At 40.0% G+C, this 25,308-nt stretch overlaps 1 protein-coding gene across 6 annotated transcripts in view; it reads left to right on the forward strand.

The window, feature by feature from the left end:
• The window catches only part of LOC140186348 (pappalysin-1-like), a 367,560-nt gene that overhangs the window by 287,228 nt on the left and 55,024 nt on the right, over positions 1–25,308 (forward strand). For 2 of the 6 annotated variants that reach the window (XM_072240504.1, XM_072240509.1), the window contains exons 21-22: positions 8,911–9,012; positions 13,906–14,043. The exons of 1 other annotated variant lie outside the window; for it this stretch is intronic. In XM_072240504.1, coding sequence (XP_072096605.1) covers positions 8,911–9,012; positions 13,906–14,043 — 240 coding nt within the window. The remainder of the gene's footprint in view (positions 1–8,910; positions 9,013–13,905; positions 14,044–25,308) is intronic. 3 more of the 6 variants (XM_072240505.1, XM_072240506.1, XM_072240507.1) reach the window with 3 other exon arrangements.

The following is a 25,308-nucleotide window of genomic DNA, read 5'->3' on the forward strand; positions in this document are numbered from 1 at the left end:
AGTGAACTGTTTTTAAGTAGTACATCAGTTACGTGAATTTGTATTTGAAAATAAATGATTTTTGTCACTCAGCCTGCTGGAGGAATTCAGCAGGTCAGGCAGCATCCATGGAAATAAACAGTCAATGTTTCAGGCCGAGACCTGAAAGGAAGGGGGAAGGCGCTAGAATAACAAGGTGGCGGGAGGGGAAGGCGGACAGCTAGACGATGATAGGTGAAGCCAGGTGGGTGCAAAAGGTAAAGGGCTGGAAAGGAAGAAACCTATTAGGGGCAGAGAGCGGACCATAGGAGAAATGGAAGGGGCAGGAGCACCAGGGGAAGGTGATAGGCAGGGGAGAAGAGGTAAGAAGCCAGAGAGGGAATAGAAGAAGAGGAGCAGGAGGGAATTTTTTTTACTGAAAGGAGAAATCAATATTCATGCCATTAGGTTGGAGGATACTCAGACAGAATACAAGGTGTTGCTCCTCCACCCTTAGGGAGGTCTCATCAGGGCACAAGGGGAAGCCACAGACAGACATATCAGAACAGGAATGAGAATCGAAATTGAAATGTTCGGCCACCTGGAAGTTCCGCTTTTGGCAGGTGGAGCAGAGGTACTGAACAAAGCGGTCTTCCCAATTACGATGGGTCTTGACGAAGCGGTCCCCCGATTTCCAGCGTCTGCAGAATTTCTTGTGTTTATGACTTTTGTCTCAGATACTTGGTGAGAAATAAGCAGTAAGACAATTCGGAAATGTTTTGCTCACTGCGGCTTCAAGCACTCAGGTTTGGAGATGCCAAAAACAACTGGGAGTGACAATGAAACAATCTCACTACTTCAACAACTTATGAACTGCAAAAAATTTGAAGGTTTTGACAATCATCTTGTATGTTACAATGAAATGAATATTTGGAGGATGCAATCACGACAGCATTGTATGAAGGCAGTCCATTTTCTGCACTAGGTGTCTGTGCTGACTTTGTTTATTGGCGTAAACTGGATGAATTCCTCCATCGATAACTATTTTATAGTATTGTGGTACTATTGGTAGTGTTCCAATTTCTTTTGTAATTCACTTAATACATAATTTGTTACTCAGTTTGGCCTTTTTATACCTTTTCAAGTATTTCTGTGACGCTTTGGCTAATTGGGGCAGCCACATAGTTGAGCCCAAATGTACTGGTCCTAACTAAGCAGAACAGAGTGTATTGGGTCTAGGTGCAGGTAGATGGAACTAGGCAGAAGATCAGGTCGGCATGGACTAGCTGAGCTGAAGGCCTGTGTCTGTGCTGTAGGGTTCTGTGACTCCGGCCTCACCCAGCAGGTTTGCCAGCCTGAGGGCTGGAAGTGCACAGAAGTCCACAATGCCCTGCAGGAGTCCAAGGAGAGTTCACCACTGCAAAGCAGGAACAGCCAATGACATATACAACAGGGTGTGAGATAACATCACCAGTTTAAACTCTGGCAATGCAGATGAAGGGACTTTCATTGAGAACCATGGTAAATTCTGACAGAGAATTATTTGAGAGGCAGTGTTACTGACAGTATTGTAATTCTCCAGAAATGCAATTTGCTGAGGTTGCTTAATTAGGGATTGCATTCAGATTCAGCAGTGTTACCACTGCACAAGAACTGACGTCTTGCCAAATAGACTAAAGGTTTGTTTCCAAGGTTGAAGAAGTTGTGCTTGTTCAAAATACAAAGGGTGCTGACAGCCCTACACTACTACACTCCCACAGATTCACTACCAACCAGAAAGGGAGGAAAACACATGCTGGAAAGGAACATTAAAAATAAGGTCCTTGTGCTATTCTAAAGAGAACATTTGTAAATTAATAAATCAGCCAACCTCAGCTGAAAGGTCTTGCTGAGTTGGAATTGGATTATTACTGTCAAAGTACCAAGATACAATGAAAAGCTTATCTTGTGTATTGTTTATACAAATCAAATCATTACATAGTGCATCAAGGAGGAACCAGGTAAAACAATAACAATGTATAATAAAGTGTAACAGCTACAGAGGAATTGCAGTGCAGATAATTGATATGGTTCCATCATACTCGTTCATTCATTCGTTCATGACGTGCCATGTTGTATGACATAGGCAACCATGGCCCTTCCATGACCCTGATTGTTCTTGGCAAATTTTTGTACCAAACTGGTTTGCCATTGTCTTCTTCTGGGCAGTGACTTTACAAGAAAGATGATCCCAGCCGTTATCAACACTTTTGAGAGAAAGTCTGCCTGACGTCTGTGGTCGCATAACCGGGACTTGTGATATGTACCAACTGCTCATAGAACAATCCAACCACCTGCTCCCATGGTTTCATCTGCCCTGATTGGGGTCTAAGCAGGTGCTACACCTTGTCCAAGGGAGACCTGTAGGTTACTGGAGGGAAAGAGTACCTTAAACATCAGTAGTGACATATCTCCACCCCACGCCACCCAATATATCATACTATGAAGCCATTTAGTAATCCTATAGCAGTTGGGTAGAAGCTGTCCTTGAGCCTGATGGTACATGCTTTCAAGCTTTTGTAATTTAAGGGACGTAGGGAGAAATAATGTTGACCAGCTAAGTCAAGAAGGAAGGAGAACACAGTTTTTTGTTTCATGCTGTAATCCATTAGATGGCTAAAAATTTAGATCTGTATACTTTGAAATTTGGAAGATAAAACGGTTACCTTTTTGAAACAAACAAGATCCTTTATATTCAAGATGTTTCCAGTATTAGGAGAGCCTTGCACCGGGGGATGTGGCTACCAAATTAAACCTGAAGAACATCTTCTCACAAGAATGTAGCGAATCTCTACCTGGAGCATTGTTGAGAGGAAGTCACTGGGATGTTTGATGAGGAAGAGAGAAAAATAAGAAACAAATTATGGAATTAAGGGCTATGGAAAAATAGTGCAGAAAAAAGACATACAGTCTACAAAAAGGATCAGGAAGATCTTGCTGAGTGGCAGGACAGGCTTGAGGGGCTGAATAGCCTATGCCTGCTCCTATTTTATTACATTGTTATGTTTAGCACCCTATTTTCTACTGCTTTGGTTTGTAGAACATTGACAAAACAATGACAAGAGTGGAACATGTTTGTGGAACAAGTCACTTTGTAATGATAGCTCTGGAAACAAACATATACTGTGAGGTCAGAAAAGATGAGAAATAATACAGATAAAATTAGGAAATTAAGAATTTGAAGCAATACAGGGGCAAAAACAAGAATCCAACATGATAGAAAGAAATTCAGAGACCTAATGCAGAAGATACGAGACAAAGAAAGAGAAATGGAAGTTTGACCTAACTGCAAGAAAGTAATGAATCTCATCCATGTCTGATTGATAGACAAACCAATGTGAGCTGCACAGACTTTATTCCATCTGACTTAAAAAATAAAAACACTTTGTCGTCATTCGAAGACTTGCAGTCCACATTTATCTTAACTGTATGGCTTCTGGATTTCAGGTCTCAGCTTACGTTCCCACACATGCCCCACCAATATGCGAAGTGTCAGTCTGAAAATCTTCTGGATTCTATCTCCCAGCACATGAATAGTTTTTCTTGAGAACAGTTATAAATAAGGTTAGAACCTACATTAGTGAATGCTCAGTGGCAAACCAGCAACATCAAAGTATTTGAGCTGTTTATTTTTCTTCCTTCCTCAGAAAAGCTGGAGGACTTTGTTTGCTTTACATTGAAGAAAAGGATATTTCAATCAGAAACACTAATAGCTTATTTTAATTCAGGTAAACCACATCCAATACTTGCATTGAAGAATATTAATGCACAGTTCTTTGGTGAAAGCAATTTATTATATAGTCTGCATCTTTTCACCTCATCTTCACCTCTTTAGGACAGTGAAACAAAATTATGTACAGTGCTTAAAAAAAATACCTGGACTTTCTCACAAGTAAGGTAAAGACACCGGGGATGCATTAAGAGGCCCCACTTTCATTGGGAAGCCTTTACCATAGTAAGCAATGAATCTGAGATTTTAAGACCCAGAAGCAAAAAAGTTTTGATTTAAGATAATTCTCTACATTCAAGTTATTAAGTTATATTCAACTCCAATAGAACAGCTTTGATGTGTTGACACCAGTGTTGAAATGCACTTCAAAAAAAAATTGCTGATATAAAAGCCGAAAATGTTGGAAATGTGTAGCAGGTCAGGCAGCACTGCAGAAAGGGAAAAACACTGAAGATGTTGGGTAGGCAGCCTTTCGTCATAACTGAGAAAAGTTGCAAATCAAACATGTTTTTAGTTGCAGAGTGCTGAAAAGAACAAATGAAATGTCTGTGATTGAGTGTAGAGGAGAGTTTGAAAGACCTATGTGATGGCGAAGGTCTGTTACTCAAAGATGATCCACCTGGATGACATATAAACCAAAGGAATCAAAACAGAGGATAACAAGTGCTGGAATTGAGATTGAAACTGGGCAAACAAATTATTGTGCATTGTAAAACAACTGAATTGTTATAAAGTGTGGAAGTAGACCACTGAGTTCATACTGGCTCCTAATAGAACCTCAGCAATTCATCCTTCCCTCACGATATGCAAATTCTTTTCTCCTACCAAATTCTCTTTTAAAATCACTAACTGATAATGTTCGCATCAACACTTAACAAGCAATAAAGTCCAGAGCCACTTGGCCATTTGCTGCTCCCTGATGAAACAAAAGTATAAATTTTGTATTTCCCCCCTCCCCCAACACAGATCCTTGAATTGCTTATTTACATCCTGTCCTACAGCCATAATCTTCTAAACTCAAATACTCCCTTGTTTTCACTGCTGGAATCAACTTGACTTTGTTGAACATCAACTTTTCCAGTGTCAAATGTTTAATTTATTTTCTACCCTCAACCATGCTTTTTCTAACTTCCCCGTGCCTCCTCCTCCTTCCCTTTCGCCTATTGTCCACTCTCCTATCCTATCAGATTCTTTCAGCCCTTTACCTTTACCACCCACCTGGCTTCATCTATCACCTTCTAGCTAGCCTCTTTCCCCTCCCCCCACCTTTTAATTCAGGCATCTCCTCATTTCCCTCTCGGTCCTGAGGAAGGGTCTCAGCCTGAAATGTCAACTGTTTACTCTTTTCCATAGATGCTGCCTGACCTGCGGAGTTCCTTGCAGAGCTATGTGTGGTCCTCTGACCACTGTTCTCATCATAATGTATTAGTTCAGTTAAAATGTCTTTTACCCAATCTGTCCCCCCCTCAACGATCTCCTCTGGCAGCTTGTTCTGTGCAGCTAACACCTGGCTGTTAATCACATTTCTCCTTTCAATCTGCCTTAAAAACCTTCCTGACTTAAACATGCCCTCTAGTTTTAGACTCCTCTATCCTGGAGAAGACATTATATCCACCTATCCTATAGTCCTCTGCAAAGATATCCCTTGGTCTCCTTTGCACCTGGGAAAAGAGTCCTAGCCTTTATTCAATATCTCCTTATAACTCAAGCCTTCCAGTCTAGGCAACATTCCTGTGAACCTTTTTTGCACCTTCTCTTGCTTAATCACATCTTTCTAACAGCATGGTGAATAGAACTGAATACAATATCCCAGGCTGGACTAAACAATGATTTGTAAAACTGCCACCCAACATATTTACTTTTCGTAATATCCACCCCAATCCTCATCAGTTTTTGCCAGCAACTCACATCAAAATCAACTTCATCTCCAGTCTCCTAGAATTTCCCATTTATGATCTATTGCTTCCAAACACATGTCCTTCCAACTTTCCTGCCTCTGCCATTTACCCCATTCCCTCATAATAACCAGTTTCCTCCTGATTACTGATGTGCCCATTCTTCACAAACATAGCCTTGGAGCATCAGTTGTACCTTCCTAAGGCTAGCCAACCTCATTCCCAGAGTTGGTAATGAACTCGATTGGAAGGAGGCTCATTCTTATGAATTACTAAATTGCACCAAGCTGCCACGACCCCACCATAGTATCTGGGCCACAGTACAGTGGTACTGGGGCTGGATCCACTTTTTGAAACAGATCATTGGAATGAAAACTATGCTGGTTGAACTAACTAATAAACGAAATGGATGCCAATCAAAATTTCAAAGTGGCAGGTTCAAAGTAAAGAAACACAACTTGGTGTCATGTTTATTTGCTCCACTTGCTGCTGGAAGCAATCTTTGAAATGATCAAAATGCAAGGCTGCTGCTTAAGGCCTTTGGGCTAATGTATGGTTTAGCTCTAGGTTGCCCTGTCAAGAGAGACTAAACAGTTTGGGCCTATATTCTCCAGAGTTAAGAAGAATGAGGGGTGACCTTTCTCAGACAAACAAGATCATAAGAGGCCTTGACAGGGCAGATGGTGGGACGTTTTCATTGGTGGAGAGTCTTGAACAGGGGGCATAACTTTCAAGAAAAGGGAGACAAGTAGAAATTTCTTCTCTGAGTCTCTGGAATTCTCTGCTTCAACAGATGGTGGAAGCTGGATCATTATAAGTATTTAAATTAGAAGTGGATAAATATTTGTAAATATATGAATAAAATATGTATTATATAGTCATTCCCTATTCATACTAAGGATGTTGTTCAGCAGATAGAGGAACTCAAGAAAGAAACCAACATAAAAGCACGAAAGGACAACACTCAATCAAAGGGCAAAGAAATGCTACACACATGATGTCGTCAAATAGGATTCATTCTTCTTTTTGTTGGAATAGGTTAGATTAGATTATGAGGACACTCAGTCCTCATTTATTGTCATTTAGAAAAGCATGCATTAAAAAATGATACAATGTTCCTCCAGAATGATATCACAAGAAACACAGGGCAAACCAAGACTAAAACTGACCAAACCACATAATTATAATATATAGTTACAACAGTGCAAAGCAATACGGTAATTTGATAAAGAGCAGACCATGGGCACGGTAAAAAAAAAGTCTCAAAGTCCCCATCGCCTCATCATCTCATGCAGACGGTAGAAGGGAGAAACTCTCCCTGCCATGAACCTCCAAGCACCGCAAACTTGCCGATGCAGCACCATTGGAAGCACCCGACTGCAGCAGACTCCGAGTCCGTCCGAAAACTTCGAGCCTCTGAACAGCCCCTCGACACCAAGCACCATCCTCTGCCGAGTGCTTTGACCCTGCCCCAGCCGTCGAGCAACAAGCAAAGCCGAGGACTCGGGGCCTTCCCCTCTGGAGATTTCGGACCATACAGTAGCAGCAGCGGCAGGGAAGCAGGCATTTCAGAAGTTTCACCAGATGTTCCTCTGTGCTCTCACGTCCATCTCCATCAAATCAGGATCGTGCACGGCACCCTACTTGACAAATAACAGACATCACCACTGGAGTGGTCGCTGCGAGCTGTATCACGCCGCCATCTTTTCCTCTCATTCTCTCTAGAGAGTTAGAGTATACTCTCTAACTTCTAATGTTTACAGAATAAAAGATTAAAAATAGCTACACAGGAACGGAACTAGAAAGATAAGCCAACTTCAGAACAGGTAACATAAAGAAAAAGAAACCTTGGCTAAATGGGAGGAGATTGAAAACAGAGGTGGTGTGTTTTAGGGAAGGACATTCAGAGTTTTTGAACTAGAGAGGAATAACCAGTAACCCTGGCAAAAAGAAGGTCTAGACGGTCAAACTGAAGAAATTCAGAGAGTAGTTTGTAGATTTAAAATCAAATGTCACAGAAGGTACAAAGTTCCCTCTAATTTGTAATGACCAGTGTGCGCAAAAATCTTGTGCTGTGCAATTTTTTGCCTAGTGACAACAACGTACGTAATTTCTTCAAAACTGAATGATTTCTTCAATAAAAATACTATAAATAAGCCAGTTCTAAAATCTGCAGGCAAATCTTCACAAACTCCACATTGTCAACACTGCCTGCATCAGACACCAGAAAAGGAAACGTGATTTTGTGTGATTGTGAAATATACTTTAACATGCCAACGAGGTAGAGTGTGATAACCTTTTCTGTGCAGTTTAAATACTTCTGTGAACTAGTAGCAACAGATGTGTGCACATACATATGTGTGCACCTTAGGGGGAACATCGAGAGGGTCCTGAATGTAAATTTTATAACTGAGGTGTTGTCTCACTGGAAAATAATGTGGATAAATAAGATATATAACAAAAGGCACAAAGGATGAGCTTGCAAAAAAGACTTTGTGAAATGTCAAATGGGGAAGCTGCAGTTTTGATGGTGTTAAGTTCATTGAGTGTGGAAGTTGTGGAGCTGGTAAGGAAAGCATTGGAACAGCCAGTCCCTCATTCAGTTTCTTTCATTCAAATATGCAGGGTGGAAGGCACTGTAAAGCTTACATTTTTCGTTGAAATCATCAGCGTTGGTTGTGTTCATCAGTGGCTCTGTGTAAATTTCTGCAATCTTCAACCTGATATTTAGACTCCATAGTTAAATGCGGGTAATACTATATTTAACAAAATACTTGTTAACAACTTAATATCCAACAATTAAGACAGGTTACCTTGTACAGTTTTTTTTTTGTTTTTAAAAATCCAGTGTCAGAAGTGTGTGAAGTGCATATTAGGAGGTTTCTACAAAGAAAAAAAAGATTATGCAGATTCACCTAAAATGTGTATTGCTGTTAATCAAAGCAATTAAAACTTAGCTGAAGCACAGGGTTAGCTCCAAATGAGTGGCTCGAGTCTGAAACCAGACAATACTAGTGAAAGGGCAGATCCCCGGCAGTTTAAGGGAAAATGACAAAGCTGAATTGATGGAGACCCCCTCCCACTCTCCATAATGTTGCATGATTTTTTTTTTGCATTAAAGTCCATGTCTCACGGGGGAAGTCCAAATGTATATCTCACTGACGTGACCTGTGGGCAATTGCCTGCCAAGTCATCCCTCACTTTCATAGGTGCAAAATTCTGAAAGGCAGGTGCTAGTTTCTTTGCAATCTCTACCAATTTTAATTCCTATTGTTTTTATTGCCATAGCAGCCTTTCGTGGGGGACAGCTATTGCGATGGAAATAACAACAGAGCGTACTGCAGTTATGATGGCGGGGACTGCTGTGCTTCAACTGTCATAACTAAAAAGGTTAGAATCCTTCAAAATTGCTTCATAAAAGTTATTTTCGCCCCGTGTTTGAACTACAATGTTCTTGTGCATTGTGCCCTATGACATTCTCACAAGAATATAGACAAAACATATTAATGAGTCACCATTGGCTATATTTCACAGAGTGGCCAAATGTCCTCATTAAATTTGGTTGATACAGGTAAGAGACTGATGGATGCTTTGAAGGGTAAATCTGTGTGCTTCAAAAGAGCCTTTAGGTAATGACAAGGAGGGAAAAACAAGTCAACTCCAATAATATTTTATTTACCTCCCAATAGATACAGGGGTCATTAAGTTTTGTAAATACTGTAGAATAGAAGCACTATAAATTTTTTCTGCTCTGGATTTAGAGCCCCCTCTTCTCCCACACACAAGTGCCTCCCCCACCCATATTCACCTCTTGAAAACTGTAAGTTTATAGTTATTTTGCAACATATTGGTGTCGATATTCCCAATCTGACAGATACTCCAGAGTTTGAATGCAGCAGAAAGAATAAAGGCCCAACATTTGCTCCGTTGAGATTCTTAGGAGGAGGACCTACTCTAGCAAAGAAAACACTTTTTTTTTGTTTTACTCTTCCTGGTTATCTGACTTGGTTGAGTTCCTGTGTAGCTCGCAGGATTATACTGAGCTTGAGATGTGACACTAAGTTTGGTTATGGGGAAGAAATCTGGAGAAGTATGTCTCAGCCTTCAGACCCTCTACCTAGAAGTCAAGGTGGGGGAAAGCATATGGTCAGTGCAAGGAAATCATTGAGATTGTAACAACATAGGTCTCTGGTAAGCAACCAGAAAATAAATTAATAGAGGAATTAAATAATTTTGTAAAGCAAAATAAAAAATTTGGTCCCAATTCGCAGTACCCCAAAAGTGGTAACACAGGTGGAAAGTGTAGCTTAAAAGCGTTTGCTGTGCTTGCCATCATAGGCTGAGACAATGAAGATAAGAGTTGGGACATACACAATGTTGCATTTGTACAAAATACTGGTCATACTGTACTTCTGTGCAGTTCTGGTCACCACAGTGGAGGATGTGGTAGCAGTACAAAGATGTTATAAAGAGAGATTGGATACACTGGGTTTGTTCCCACGGGATACAGGAGACAAAATATATAATCGGAGGGGGGTGGTGGGGGTAGAATTTAAAGCAGATCTGAGTGATAAGTTTTTTTACAAAGAGTTGGTGAATATTTGAAATAACCTGCTGGAGGAGATATGGGGCAGACACTATCACAATGTTTCAACAAATATTTGGATATGTAATTGAATTGGAATGAAGAAGGATACACATAATGAAGCAGAGATAGGTATCAAAGACGGCATGGCTGTGTTGGACTCTAAGGGCTTGTTTCTGTGCTGGATATTTTTATGACTTTTTGATTCAGCCTGGCCAGAATGGGCTAAGCTCAGAATGGAAAAAGTGGAGCCGAACACTACTAATTGTAGCAGCCCAAATCCACCACATTCTCAACAGGGAAGGTGGTTAAGAGTCAAGACTTCTGTATTACTCAGGCTCCAATGTGTTGGCATAATATTTCAAATGCCATCGGATTTACTAACCTAAGTGCTTGTTCTTGCTCTGAACATGTGCAGAACAGTATCTTGCTGACAGCAAACAGTTTCTTGCTAGTTACATCACGTTTTGATAGCACCGGGTGCCTAAAACACCTGGTGAGCTTCCTACTATTTTTCATCATAGACAATGGCACTGTTATGTCTACGTGATCTGACATCAGTACTACATCAGAAAGAGATTACTTTTCTTGCGATATGCAATTTTCCCACTATTCCATTAGAATGTCAGCCTGCAATAAAGCATAGAGCAAAACTTTTTCCGTTAAAGCTGAGAATGATAAGTCAAACTGACACGGTGTCAGAAAACATCGACACTTAAATAAGGGAGTAAAATGCGCAGAAGGTGTACATGGGAGTACAGTGGTTAGCGTAATGCTTTACGGTACTAGGGACTCAGGTTCAATTCCTGCTGCTGCCTGCAAGGAGTTTGTACATTCTCCCCATCACCGCGTGGGTTTTCTCCAGGTGCTCCAGTTTCCTCCCACAGTCCAAAGACGTACTGGTTGGTAGGTTAATTGGTCATTGTAAGTAGTCCTGTGATTAGGTTAGGATTCAACCAGAGGGTCGCTGGGCAGTGTGGCTCACAAGGCTGGAAGGGCCTATTCCATGCAGTATCTCATAAATAAAGAAAGACTAAGGTACAAGGAAATTAATTCCTTTTTTAACATCATAGTAAAATAAGGAATCTGCTTTCAACAAGTTACATATTCAACAACTTAAAAGAAACTTCAGTCAAGTTAGCAAGAAAGAATTCAGTAATGATTCTTCACTGTGGAAGAATAGAAAATAGGAAAAAGTGCAGGGGTTCAAGAGGAACATGATGCATGGAGATTGTTCATCTTTCTATCATACTTGCTCTCAATGAATACCTGATCAACTTATGCATCATAATCTGCAACAGAATAGGCCAGTTGCAAGAGAACGGTCTCAAGTCTTGACATAATCGCAACTAGATGTACTCTGCAATAGAACAGTTTAAATATCCGTACAACATCAAAATACAGATGTTAAAAACTTGAAATAAAACTTTAAAATGCAGGGAAATATTCAGCAGCTTTAGCTTCATCTTGCAGCCTGGCCTTTTGAGTACTTGCACCATTTTCTGTTTCTCTTATATCCTTACCTACTTTGATTAGCTTTCCTTTCTATATTTTAAAAGTGGAATAATTTCAATCCAGAAGTAATCCTAGGAAAATGAAATGAGGGATACTTCAGAGAAAAAGAACTGAATCTGACTTTGCAAAGATACTGAATTTTGAAAATAAAACCAGGAGCAGGCCACATGGCTCTCATGCTCTTCTATGCATTCAATAAGATCAGGACTGATTTCAGAGCCATGGTCATCCACTAATAATATATTCTCTAACATTGTTAACTTAACATTTTCCTTCGAGATGTCAGTTTTACAAATACTCAACAAATGAGCTTTCACACAGTACTTGCAAAGATTCAGTCTTCCCCTGATGAAGATATTTTTCCCGAACTGCAAACCCTTTATCTTGTGACATGACCTCTGGATCTAGACACACCAAACAAGGGAACTACCTTCCCTGTGTCTAGCTATCAAAACCCCATTGAATTGTATATGGTCTGGTGAACTGAAGAGAATGTAAAACAAGTTTCCTTGATGAATTCTTATATAAACAGCAATCCAGAAATACATTAGGTGACCCTTTGTTCCACTCCCTCTATTAAAAGGATGTTCTCCCTTAGGTGGACAGCCAGACTCCTACATTATTCCAGAAGCTGTTTAAATCAAGGCAAATGGCGCATGATCAGAATCAGAACCGGGTTTATTGTCACTATTTGTGATATTTGTATCTTTGTTTTGTGGCACCAGTGCAGTGTAGATAGAAGTTACAATAAAAAGACTAACCAAATAAGTACTGCAAAAGAGCAATAGTGAGGTCATGCTCATGGTTCATGGACCATTCAGAAATCCAATGGCAGAAGGGAAGAAACTGTTCCTGAAACATTGAGTATGGGTCTTCAGGCTCCTGTACCTCCATTCTGATGGTAGTAATGAGAAGACGGCATGTTCCAAATGGTGAGATCCTTCTTCATGATGGATATCACCATCTTCAGGCACTGCCTTTTGAAGGTGTCCTCAACGGATTTTGATGGAAATGTGCATTCTTCACTCAAATAATAGCTAACATACGGCTGCCTTCCTAATTGTTCGCCATATCTCCATATTAACTTTCAGTGATTCACGAACACCATCAAACTTCTTCAATTTAAAAAAAATTACTTGGTGTTTCTAAATTTTTTTTTCTTTGTTGAAGGGGTAACTTAACTGATTGAGCAAAGGATATGGTCTGACAAGCTGAACTGAGACATTCTTCTCTATAGCGTTCCATGCTTCCATATCCAGATCCAGATTTAGGACCTAGGGCATTTACACTCCTAACTGCAGCTATTCCATGAAACTGTCTTCCATAAAAGCTGTATTTACCTTTTCAACAAAAGTGAACTTTGATCAAGTGGATCCAATAATGGATAAGTCTGTGATAAATGTATTAAAATGTATTTATGATTGGGCCACACTAATCAGAAAAAGGAAGTATTTCATTAAACAGTGGGAATGAGATTGAAGCAGATTAAAATATACATACGTGTAGATGTATTTGTGTATGCTTGTCAAGGGAGCTGATGTGTTATTTTAGTAGTAAGGATGACGCCTTTCTGCTTTGGACAAGTCTATCCAGCTAGCCAATGGACTGCCTACACATTTCTCAGCTGTGAACCAAAGCTGTCTGTTCTTGAAGCAAAAGTTACTTGGCTTGACAATTTACTGCCACCATTATAGTGGTCAAGATTTTAACCAGCAGCAAATTTCAGAACTTGTGCCTTGATCACTCCCTATTTCTCCAATCCTCCTATCACAGTTCTGTCGAATTTCACCTCTTAAAAAAATAGAAAGAATCAGCAAACAAAAAATTAATCTCACTTTTTGGGCAGATTGAAGCAAAACCACATTTACCTCCAAAGTTGGTGCTGAAACTCACACACCACTGTTTGAAGAAGAATACTGTTTCCTCTCAAAATCCACCAAAAAAAATCATCTCGTGGATTATGCTGAATTGGAGTTGCACTTATATTTATAATTAGAGTATTCTGAAATGATTACTTGTACATGAAAACTGCTGTCAAATGTCTCTAGAATATATAAGTGCAAACTGTTCTCTGATGACCCTTGTATAATCCCCACTGCTTACAGAAGGCGCGTTCATATGAACGCGATGACCAGTATAACGTGGCAGCACTCTATAACAAGAATGTTGTCATCGCTTATCAGCATCTACAGTTCACTGAAAGAACATCCTTACTGCCGGATGCCAGACCTGACCAAGGACAAGCTGCACAGAGCCTCCAGCACCCTGGCCGCACTCGTCGGGACACGGAAGGAGCAGGGAGAAGGACTCGGCGTTCAAACGTAAGCCGCTACCAACTAGAGAATCTCAATGTTCCAGAATAGAGAGAGAAAAACACACGCTGTAACGTTTTCACCAACCAACCATCTAAACAATCCTAGACATGGTTAAACAATGAACTATGCACATTTTATCTTCTTCCCCCATAGGATAACACAGATACCAACCTGAAAAATGGTTAATTGGATGCTTGTGAGGTTCAATTGTTAAAATGCACAGCAAGTGATAAACAGTACTACACCACAGAAAAAGGTCCTTCAGTGTACCTAATCCATGCTGACTCAATCTTCTGCCTAGTCTGATCTATCTGCTCTGGACCATATTCCTCCAAACTGTTCCCATTCACGCACTTATCCAAACTTCTCTCAAATATTATGGTTGAATCACTTCTGCTGGCAGCTCCTTCCACACTCGCAACCCAGTCTCACTCGAACCTGAGGAGAAAAAACCTATCTATACCACTCATAATTTTGAATACCTCATCCTCCTATGCTCCAGTGAAATAAAAAGCCCTGACCTATTCAACCTATCCCGATAACACAGGTCCTCAAGTCCCAGCCACATCCTTGTAAATTTTCTCTGCACTTTTTCCAGCTTTCCGATAAGTAGGTGACTGGAACTGCACATATAAGTACATAAGAAATAGCAGCAGGAGTAAGAGCCTGCTCCGCCATTCAATAAGATCATGCTGAGCTGGTCGTGGACTTATCTCCACCTATCTGCCTTTTCCCCCATAACCCTTAATTCCCCAACTATGCAAAAAAACCCTCCAAATTCAGCCTTGCCAAGCAAAAATGATAAGAATGTCATGTTGCAAGCAAAACCAGGTTTCATAAGGCTCCAAAACTCCAATTATTCAAATGGAATTCTAGACTTGCAAATTCAGAGGCAAATGTTATTTTGTTTTAGTTTAAATATTTTTCTCTATGGTAATAGAGCCTTTAAAATATTTCACTATCAGGTATTTAAAAACTGTTAAATCAAATGCTAGTTTTAATTAAAAAGTTTGGCATTTAGCTTGGCCTTCACACAATGTCCATCCAAGGTTCTCTATTGACCAGCCTCTGCTCAACACTACCGGATAACAGCAGTGTTGGACCTTACTGCCCAAGTGGACGGTACAGAGAGCAATTGCCCCTGCGTAATGGCAGAGCATGTGGATAGCATCGGTGGCGGTGACGCCAGTCCGTAAATCAAGGACAAGTTCTCTTGCTTGGAAAATCTGCTTCTTCCTCCTCAGATGCTGCCTGACTTTTGACTATTTCCAGCATTTTCAGTTCTGGATTCTATGCTGTTTTAAGCAAGATTTTATATTTTGGCTCATTTGGTAGGCACCTTAACAATACAGAGTTTTGTTTTGTTTTTCCTTATCCATTCATTTTGGTCATTAAAGATGGTAGAATTAGCATCTATAAAACTGACAATATAAACGGGTGATGGTTACAGTATTACCTTGCTGCTGACATAAGACTACTGTACTTGTTTTCAACAAGGAGTACTAAGTGACGCGCTCTGTAATAAGATGCAATTTTGGGGCACTATGGAAACCAGGGGATTACGCATTATTCATAGAACTGTGCCAATTTCAATTGCTCATGGACTGCACTCAATTGCTTTGGCAGGGTGAAAAGTCAAGCATAATTTTTTTGCTCGTACTTTTCAAAATCTTGAGATTAATTGATGTGAATATTCAAAAGCAGTTGGCATTGATTGTAGATCTTCAAAAAAAAATAAAGCAACAAATGTGCTTGCTTTAAACATTTTTCGTGGATAAACACTGTCCTACTGACTTCCCCTGAAAGACTCCCTTAAGTCTTTCAGAGTGTTGGCTCTGACAGGCTGTTTCTGAACGCCCCTTGAATTACAGGAGTGGAGCACAGCTGTGACCCAATGGACCAGTGTGCTCCTGAACACATGTTTACGCTGCTCTCAGAGCCGAATGAACACTGCATGCATTACGTGCACTACTTTGGAGCTCAGAAGCATAAGAGTGAATAAGACATGAATACTAAAGAAGGAGCTCTATCACAGTGGAATCATGCTGATGTTCTTACCAGAAGCTTATTGCTTCATTCAGCTGCACGTCATTTCGAAAAAGCTGAACCTGTACCTTTTTCTATTAGCAATTAATCAACGATAGCTTTAAAATTTTAATTTTACTGTTCTCCGAGAATGTTTTCATGGTTATGTCTCTCCAAACAAAAATAATAGGCTTCTGTTTCCTATCATTTATCCATGCTGTAACCGAAACAGAATCAGAATCAGGTTTAAAATCACTGGCATACGTACAGAAATTTATTGTTTTTGTGGCAGCAGTGCAGTGTAGTACACAATAATAAAAAACTGTAAATTGCAGTAAGATATATATATATATATATATATATATATATATATATATATATATTAGTTAAATTAAGTTAGTAATGCAAAAAAAGTAGTGAGGTAGTGTTCATGGGTTTAATGTGAGCATTTAAATTACATTGCTCAAGCCTATTAGCCGAACTGTAAAAATGGTCCTGAATTTAGATTTTCTATTGCCAATTAAACCATCCACATTTCTTGAGTGGCCTCACAGATTTTGTGCCGTCTTCCTCCAATAAATTTACATCAAATCAAAACCCAATATTCCACTTGTAAGGAGAATAAGTTTATATTCAACATCAGCTTCTTGTAATCATAGGTTGTATCCTTAATTATTTAACCTTTTTTTTGTTTCCTTTTACATTTGAGAATAGTAAAATGATAGTAAACTGAGTTGAAACCAAAACATACAAATGTCCAGCCAGTGTCTCAAACTCCACACCATTGATTATATAATCTTCGTCATTACTTTTCTTGAGTTCCACATCGAAGTTCAAAGTCATATCACTTTCTTTCCCACTGAATGGTTGAAAATTAATTACAGATTAATATCATCAACCATTTAGTGTCAGCTACAAAGTCAAACTAGATGGCCAACTACTCAAATTAGGTCAATGATAAACAACCTAATGGTTGATCTAAATGACAATTCAAATACCTTCATATTTTGTTATTTACTTTTCAGCCAAGCATCTTTACTCGGCATTTGCTCTATACCCATGCAACTGGAACAATCATGATAAATGCCCACTGATATCAGAGTTTAGAAAAATATCACTGCCTCACCCAGATCTCAGTGTAAATTGACCCAATTATTCCAATCAAACCCTATCTTTCCAAGTCATCATTTATTTCATCTTCAAGGGCTCAAAAGCTCACAAATATAGAGCACAGTGATGTGGCTTCATTTTTAGGCCAGCAAAACAACAATTTATCTTGAGTGAGGGCACAAGATATGAAGGTGCAATCTCTAGTTTTGCATCTATCTTTGCCTCCTCTTAGACACGAGGAAATCTGCAGATGCTGGAAATTCAAGCAACACACACAAAAAATGCTGGTGAACGCAGCAGGTCAGGCAGCATCTATAGGAAGAGGTACAGTCGACATTTCGGGCCGAGACCCTTTGTCAGGACTAACTGAAAGAAGAGATTTGGAAGTGGGAGGGGAGGGGAAGGGGAAGATCCAAAATGATCGGAGAAGACAGGAGGGGAGGGGTGGATCTAACAGCTGGAAAGTTGATTGGCAAAAGGGATACCAGGCTGGAGAAGGGAGAGGATCATGGGACAGGAAGCCTGAGGAGAAAGAGAAAAGGGGAGGGGAGCCCAGAGAGTGGAGAGCAGGCAAGGAGTTATAGTGAGAGGGACAGAGAGAGAAAAACAGAGAAAAAAAGGGGGGAAAATAAAAAATATATTAAAATATTAAATAAACAAATAAGGGATGAGGTGTGAAGGGGAGGTGGGGCATTAGAGAAGACAATATTCATGCCATCAGGTTGGAAGCTACCCAGACGGAATATAAGGTGTTGTTCCTCCAACCTGAGTGTGGCTTCACGTCGACTGTACCTCTTCCTATAGATGCTGCCTGGTCTGCTGCATTCACCAGCATTTTTTGTGTGTGTTGCTTTTCCTCCTCTTAGATTAGTTTTCTTTAAATCATTACGACTCTCCTGAACTCTTGTCCTCTTTCTGTCTGACTTTTTTATTATTATTAAGAGGAGTTTGTTTGTTCATCCCAGCCATAGAGTCACAGAATTATATAGCACAGAACCAGGTCCTTTGTCTCACCACATCCATGCCAACAAATATGTACTTACCTTTAATTTCATTTATTTTGGTCCATAACTCTGTTTGCTGTTAATTCAAATGCTCATCCAGATACAACTTAGATGTTGTTAGAGTACCTGTCTCCACTACTCACATAATCCTCTTCAGATCTTCTCTAAACTTCTTATTTCTTATCCTTCTTTTAATCATTACATCATGAAAGCATGAGTTTGTTCTGGCAGGCAAGATGAAGGAAAATCCCAAGGGTTTCTACAGATACATTAAGAGCAAAAGAATAGCAAGGGACAAAATAGGTCCACTTGAAGATCAGCGTGGTCATGGAAGCCAAAGGAGATGGGGAAGATCTTAAATGGATTTTTTGTATGTGTATTTACTCAGGGGATGGATACAGAGTCTATAGAATGCAATGGTCCAATGGTTCAACTGAATGGCAGAAAATGTATACAGTATACAACCTGAAATTCCTACTCTTCATAGAGTAAGAACTGACGAGGCAAAACAGGAGTAAGGTTACGCACCATATCCGGATTACAGCAGCAAATGTGCTTGCTAGCTTGAGGCAAATTAGGGAGAATAAATCCCCAGAGCTTGGCAAGATACTCCCTTGGACCTTGTAAGAGGCTAGTGCAGAAAATGCAGGAGTCCTGACAGAGGTATTTAAAATGTCCTTAACCATGGGTAGCTAATGGAGGATAGCTATTTTGTTCCGCAGTTTAAGAAAGACTCTAAGGATAAGCCAGACATTAAAGGCCAGTGAGCCTGATATGAGTAGTTGAGTACATTTTTGGAAGGTTTGATAAGGTACAGGACATATAAGTGTTTGGATTGACGAGGCCTGATTAGGGATAGTTGTCGAGGCTTTGGGCTTGGTAGGTCGTGTCTAGCCAACCTTATATAGTTTTTTGAGAAAGTTACCAGGAAAGTTGATGAAGGAAAGGCAATGGCGGTTGTCTACATGGACTTTAGCAAGACCTTTGACAAAGATCTTCATAGGAGGCTAGTCTAGGTTTAGTTGCTTGGTATTCAGGATGAAGTTGTAAATTGGATTCAATATTGGCTTGGTGGGAGAAACCAGAGAGTGGTTGCAGATGGTTGCCTCTCTGACTGTTGGCCTATGACTAGAGGTGTGCCATTGGGTCCATTTGCTATTTGTCAGTTATATTAATGTGGTAAAATGGGTCAGCAAATTAGTGGATGACACCAGGACTGGGGGCGTAGTTGATGAGGAAGCATATCAAAGATTGCAGTAGAATCAGGACCAGCTGCAAAAATAAGCTGAAAAATGGCAGATGTCGTTCAATGCAGCCAAGTATGAAGTGTTGCACTTTGGGAGGACAAACGAGGTTAGGACTTACAGAGTAAACACTAGGGCACTGAGTGTGGTAAAACAGAGGGATCTGGGAACACAGATCCATAATTCCTTTTCAATGGCAGTTCAGATAGATAGGGTCGTAAAGAAATCTTTTGGCACAATGGCCTTCATAAATCAAAATATTGAGTATAGGAGTTGGGCGTTATGTCGGAGTTGTGTAACACATTCGTGAGGCCAAATTTGGAGCACAGTATGCAGCTTTGGTCACCTACTTAGAGGAAAGATGTCAATAAGGTGAATGTATACAAAGAAAATTTACAAGGATGTTGCCTGGACTTGAGGCCCTGAGTTATAAGGAAGGGTTGAATAGGTTAGGACCATTATTTCCTGGAGTGTAGAAAATGAAGTGAGATTTGCTTGAAACATACAAAATGAAACAAGCAGGCGTTTTCCACTGAGTTCAGGTGAGACTAGAACTAGAGGTCAGAAGTTAAAGGTGAACCTGAAGCAGGAACCTTATTGTAACATTTAAGGGAGGTTTGGTTAAGCACAAGGCTGGGATGGGTATAGGGGGCTATGGTTTAGGTGCAGGTTGATGAGACTAGTCAGAAAAACAGCTTGGCATGGACTAGCTAGGTCAAAGGAACTGTGTCCGTACCGTAAAACTGTACAACTCTATGAAATCTCGTTTACTCTTATCCAGCTCTTTAGCATGTTGCACTGCAATGATGCTAGGAAAATGCAAGTTATCTAAACTATGTGGTGGATATTGGCGCTGAAAGGGGAATTTTGGTATCCATTTGAAACTGGCAATATGGGTCCATGTTTAAAATCTCATTCAAAAGGTGAGATCTCAGAGCAGAGTATCGAATTGAACTGACTTTATTGAATATATCCTTCACATACATAAGGAGTAAAAATCTTTATGTCTCCGTCTAAATGTGCAATGTGCACTCACAGTAATTTATAATAAATAGAACAGTCAATATAATATAGAGTACACTCAAATCAGCGTGAGTTAATCAGTCTGATAGCCTGGAGGAAGAAGCTGGCCTGGTCTGGTGGAAGAAGCTCTCCTGGGTGCCCATTGGTCCTGGCTTTTATGCTGCGGTACCGTTTCCTGGATGGTAGCAACTGGAATAGATTGTGGTTGGGGTGACTTGGGTCCACAATGATCCTACACACATGTCCTTGTAAATGTTCTGAATCATGGGAAGTTCACAACTACAGATGTGCTGGGCTGTCCACACCACTCTCTGCAGAGTCCTGCGATTAAGGGAGGTACAGTTCCCATACTACTGAGTATTTCTTCAGTATAGAGTGGAGGACTGCAATGAAGCACAAACCAATTTCTTTGTGTTTAAATTCTGGAGGTATAAGCAAAGTCATTCATTAGTTATTGCAGTAATAGTTTTACCAATTGCCAAATGAAAGGCAATTACCCTGACAAAAAAGAATTAGAGCTGTGTGAATGTTTATCATGTTCTTATTAACTTCAGTACGCTAGCACGCAAAAGCACAGCAAGAGATGTAACACTCAACAGCCAAAATGCATTAGAGGTCACATGACTGTCAATGAATCCCCATCGCCATGTACATAGAGGTCAAAGTCTGATTAAAATTAACTTTACCTTTATTTTATTTATCAAACTTTGAGCACGTTCTTTTAATCTTCCATGGAAGATTTATGGTTGCAGCCACATGACTATTAATGAACTGTGTTAGAAAATATCCACTAAGCAGCAAAAGAAATTTATAATGCTGGGTTATAAAAATGTTTAAGTCAATTGGAGCGGAAAAGTCGAAGGTCTCTACAGAACATTTGACAATATCAAAGGATCAGGTTTCCATCCAGGCACACAGGATATGTCTGCCTTTCTCACTTCACCCATAGTCTGCTGTTGGGGACAGTAAAGGGTAAAGATCACAGCCATTCTCTTTAAAATCTGCTTCAAGTTTCTTCAAAAGTTCTTTTTATATTTTAGTAATGGAGTAAATCCAGCTAAACCTATTAATTTAACAGCGCTGATTTTATATTATAATTAGCTTCCTAAAATGTAATTTAAAAATTCCCATTTACAATTACATCAATTAAGTTGGTTAAGGCATAGTAAAGTCAGCTACACATGCATTGCTGGATTTAAGTCCTTCATTTCAATCTAATGTAAAGCAAGCTTAATGTCCTTAAATTTGCACAATAAGCCTCAGAGATGCTGTTTTGACACTTCTACCATTAACATGACTTAACATAGACTTGTCATTAGGCTTACCACTGGTTCTAATGACATCTAATAGCACGTCGCCCTCAGCCTTTAGCACACCGACTAATCTCACCCAATTTATTATCCAGTTCTTGAAACAACTTCCATTCTTTCCATGTAATTTTCTTTAAATATGTAGCCTTGGCTTCTTTCAACCAAAAAAATGCTTCCACTTCTGATCTCTCTATGCTCATAGAATTGTTCATCTTTCATAGTCATACTTTATTGATCCCAGGGGAAATTGGTTTTTGTTACAGTTGCACCATAAATAATTAAATAGTAATAAAACCATAAATAGTTAAATAGTAATATGTAAATTATGCCAGGAAATAAGTCCAGGACCAGCCTATTGGCTCAGGGTGTCTGACCCTCCAAGGGAGGAGTTGTAAAGTTTTATGGCCACAGGCAAGAATGACTTCCTATGACGCTCTGTGTTACACCTCGGTGGAATAAGTCTCTGGCTGAATGTACTCCTGTGCCCAACCAGTACATTACGTAGTGGATGGGAAACATTGTCCAAGATGGCATGCAACTTGGACAGCATCCTCTTTTCAGACACCACCGTCAAAGAGTTCAGTTCCATCCCCACAACATCACTGGCCTTACGAATGAGTTTGTTGATTCTGTTGGTGTCTGCCACCCTCAGCCTGCTGCCCCAGCACACAACAGCAAACATGATAGCACTGGCCACCACAGACTCGTAGAACATCCTCAGCATCGTCCAGCAGATGTTAAGGGACCTCAGTCTCCTCAGGAAATAGAGACGGCTCTCACCCTTCTTGTAGACAGCCTCAGTGTTCTTTGACCAGTCCAGTTTACTGTCAATTCACATCCCCAGGTATTTGTAATCCTCCACCCTGTCCACTCTGACCCCCTGGATGGAAACAGGGGTCACCAGTATCTTAGCTCTCCTCAGGTCTACCACCAGCTCCTTAGTCTTTTTCACATTAAGCTGCAGATAATCCTGCTCACACCATGTGACAAAGTTTCCTACCGTAGCCCTGTACTCAGCCTCATCTCCCTTGCTGATGCATCCAACTATGGCAGAGTCTTCAAAAAAACTTTTGAAGATGACAAGACTCTGTGCAGTAATTGAAGTCCGAGGTGTAAATGGTGAAGAGAAAGGGAGACAAGACAGTCCCATGTGGAGCCCCAGCAATAACATTATAATATATTTATTTATTGAGATACAACGTAGAACAGGCTTTTCTGGCCCTTTGAAGCACACTGCCCAACAACCCCAATTTAACCCTAGCCTAATCACGGGACAAATTACAATGACCTATTAACTCGTACATCTTTAGACTGTGGGAGGAAACCAGAGCACCCGGAGGAAACCCACACAGTCATGGGGAGAACATACAAACTCCTTACAGACAGCAGTAGGAAATGAACCCGGGTCACTGGTACTGTAAAGCTTTGTGCTAATCACTATGCTACCGTGATAGAAAAATGAAGGGGTGTTTTTCTCAATCTTGTATCCCTTCTTCTCCTGATGAGCACAACCTTGCACCTCAGTATACATTAGAATAATTGTCTTCAATACAAAGTAACGCGGGGCAACAAAGCAAACGCCATCAGGAGTTACGGACGCTTGATTAAAAATGAATAATGTCTATGAGTATCCTAGTTGTTAAAGACATCCAATTTCATTGAAGTGAACATGCAAAAACACTTATTCTTCTGTGCTCCATATAAAGTTTTAAAGAAGGGTCACCTCATACAGAGCATTCTCTGAAAGCAGGATCCCTAAATAAGCACAAATATGAGGGAAAGAATAAGTAAAACTGAGCAAATATAAGTCTTGGTTCTGCTTGGGAGTGTAACAGACCTCATTCCACCCAACCACACCACAGAAGTGGAATTGCTTTCCAAAGGCCAAAGCATTAACACTTAAAATTTTCCTAAAAACACTCGGTTGCCATTTTATTAGGTACAACTGCTCATTAATGCAAATATCTAATCAACCGATCATGTGACAGCTACTCATGAATAAAAGCATGCAGACACGGTCAAGAGGTTCGATTGTTGTTCAGACCAAACTTCAGAATGGAGGTGAAATGTGACCTCTGTGACTTTGACCGTGGAATGATTGTTGATGCTAGTCAGGGTACTTTGAGTATCTTAGAAACTGTTGATCTCCTGGGATTTTGACGCACAAGTCTCTAGAGATAACAGAAAATGGTGCAAAAAAATTTTAAAAAGACATCCGATGAGCAGCAGTTTTGTGGGTGAAAATGCCTTGTTAATGAGAGAGGTCAGAGGAGAATGGCCAGACTGGTTCAAGCTAACAAGAAGGTACAGTAACACAAAGAACAATGAACCATGCATTACAGTGGTGATGTGTATAAAAGCATCTCTGAAAACACAACCTTAAAATGGATAAGCTACAGCAGCAGAAGACCAAATATACTCAGTAGCCACTTTATTAGGTACAGAGGCCACTGACTGCATTTCCCAAAAACATAGAAGAGGCCTTTTGCCCAATTGAGGGGAACAGGATAAACCCATCAATCCCATTACCACATTGTTCAATGGGGAGAGTTGGTAGCATCATTACACCAAGTAGCTTGATGTAAATTGTGATAGTAAGTCAATATTATGGTCCAAAAGAATATATAGGGTGGCAAATGGAGCTGTTTAGACTAAATCTATTTATGACCAGAAAATAGTGAGACAACGCAGACAGAATTTCTATTAAACATTATAGCATGCAAGTATAGTTACATTAAGCACTTAATTTTCTGAGTGCTATTGTATATATGGAACATATTCCTTTGGAAGATGCATATAGGATGAAGTGATAATATAAGTGCCTTCACAATCTCATTTCGGTCAAAGTATTGTGAGTGTTTAGAGTGGTCACTCTCTTCATGCTGAATTATATACAAAAAGATCCTAGATAATGATAAGGTGATTAGATCTTAATTCAGTTGATGTTGTTAAATATTGGCTAGGCACATGCAAGAATGCCCTTCCTGTCCTCAAACTGCCAAGTCAAATGTCAAAACTGCCCAATCTCACAAGCCTACCTGCAAATCAAGGACCTATATACATATATAAGGTGCCAGAGAACAAGGGTCTAACCCACCCTGCTCATGGAAGCTATGTAGCATCCACGCCAGAACACCAGACTCAAAAACAATTACTTTCCCCAAACAATAAGGCTGACCAACACCTCCACCCACACCAACCTCCACTACTTTATCATTTCCTTTCAGTCACCTTATGTACCCCCTGTGCCTGAGTCATTTTATGACATAAAATCAATGTATACAAGCTCTATCTTTTGTATTTATGTTTATTGTGTTTTTTATTGTGTTCTTTATCTTATTGTGTTTTTATTTGTCCTGCATCCGATCCAGAATAACAATTATTTCATTCAACTTTACACTTGTGTACTGGAAATGACATTAAACAATCTTGAATCTTATGAGAGCAATTGCGGGTCAGTGGGGTAGGAGTGGTGGGTTATGGAAGAGAGTTTGTTTTTTAGGATCTCATCCCAAAGCTAGCACCTCTCAACGGTGCTGGACTCCTACAACACTG

Source organism: Mobula birostris, chromosome 22 (genome assembly GCF_030028105.1).
Source record: "Mobula birostris isolate sMobBir1 chromosome 22, sMobBir1.hap1, whole genome shotgun sequence".
In the NCBI taxonomy this organism is placed as follows: domain Eukaryota; kingdom Metazoa; phylum Chordata; class Chondrichthyes; order Myliobatiformes; family Myliobatidae; genus Mobula; species Mobula birostris.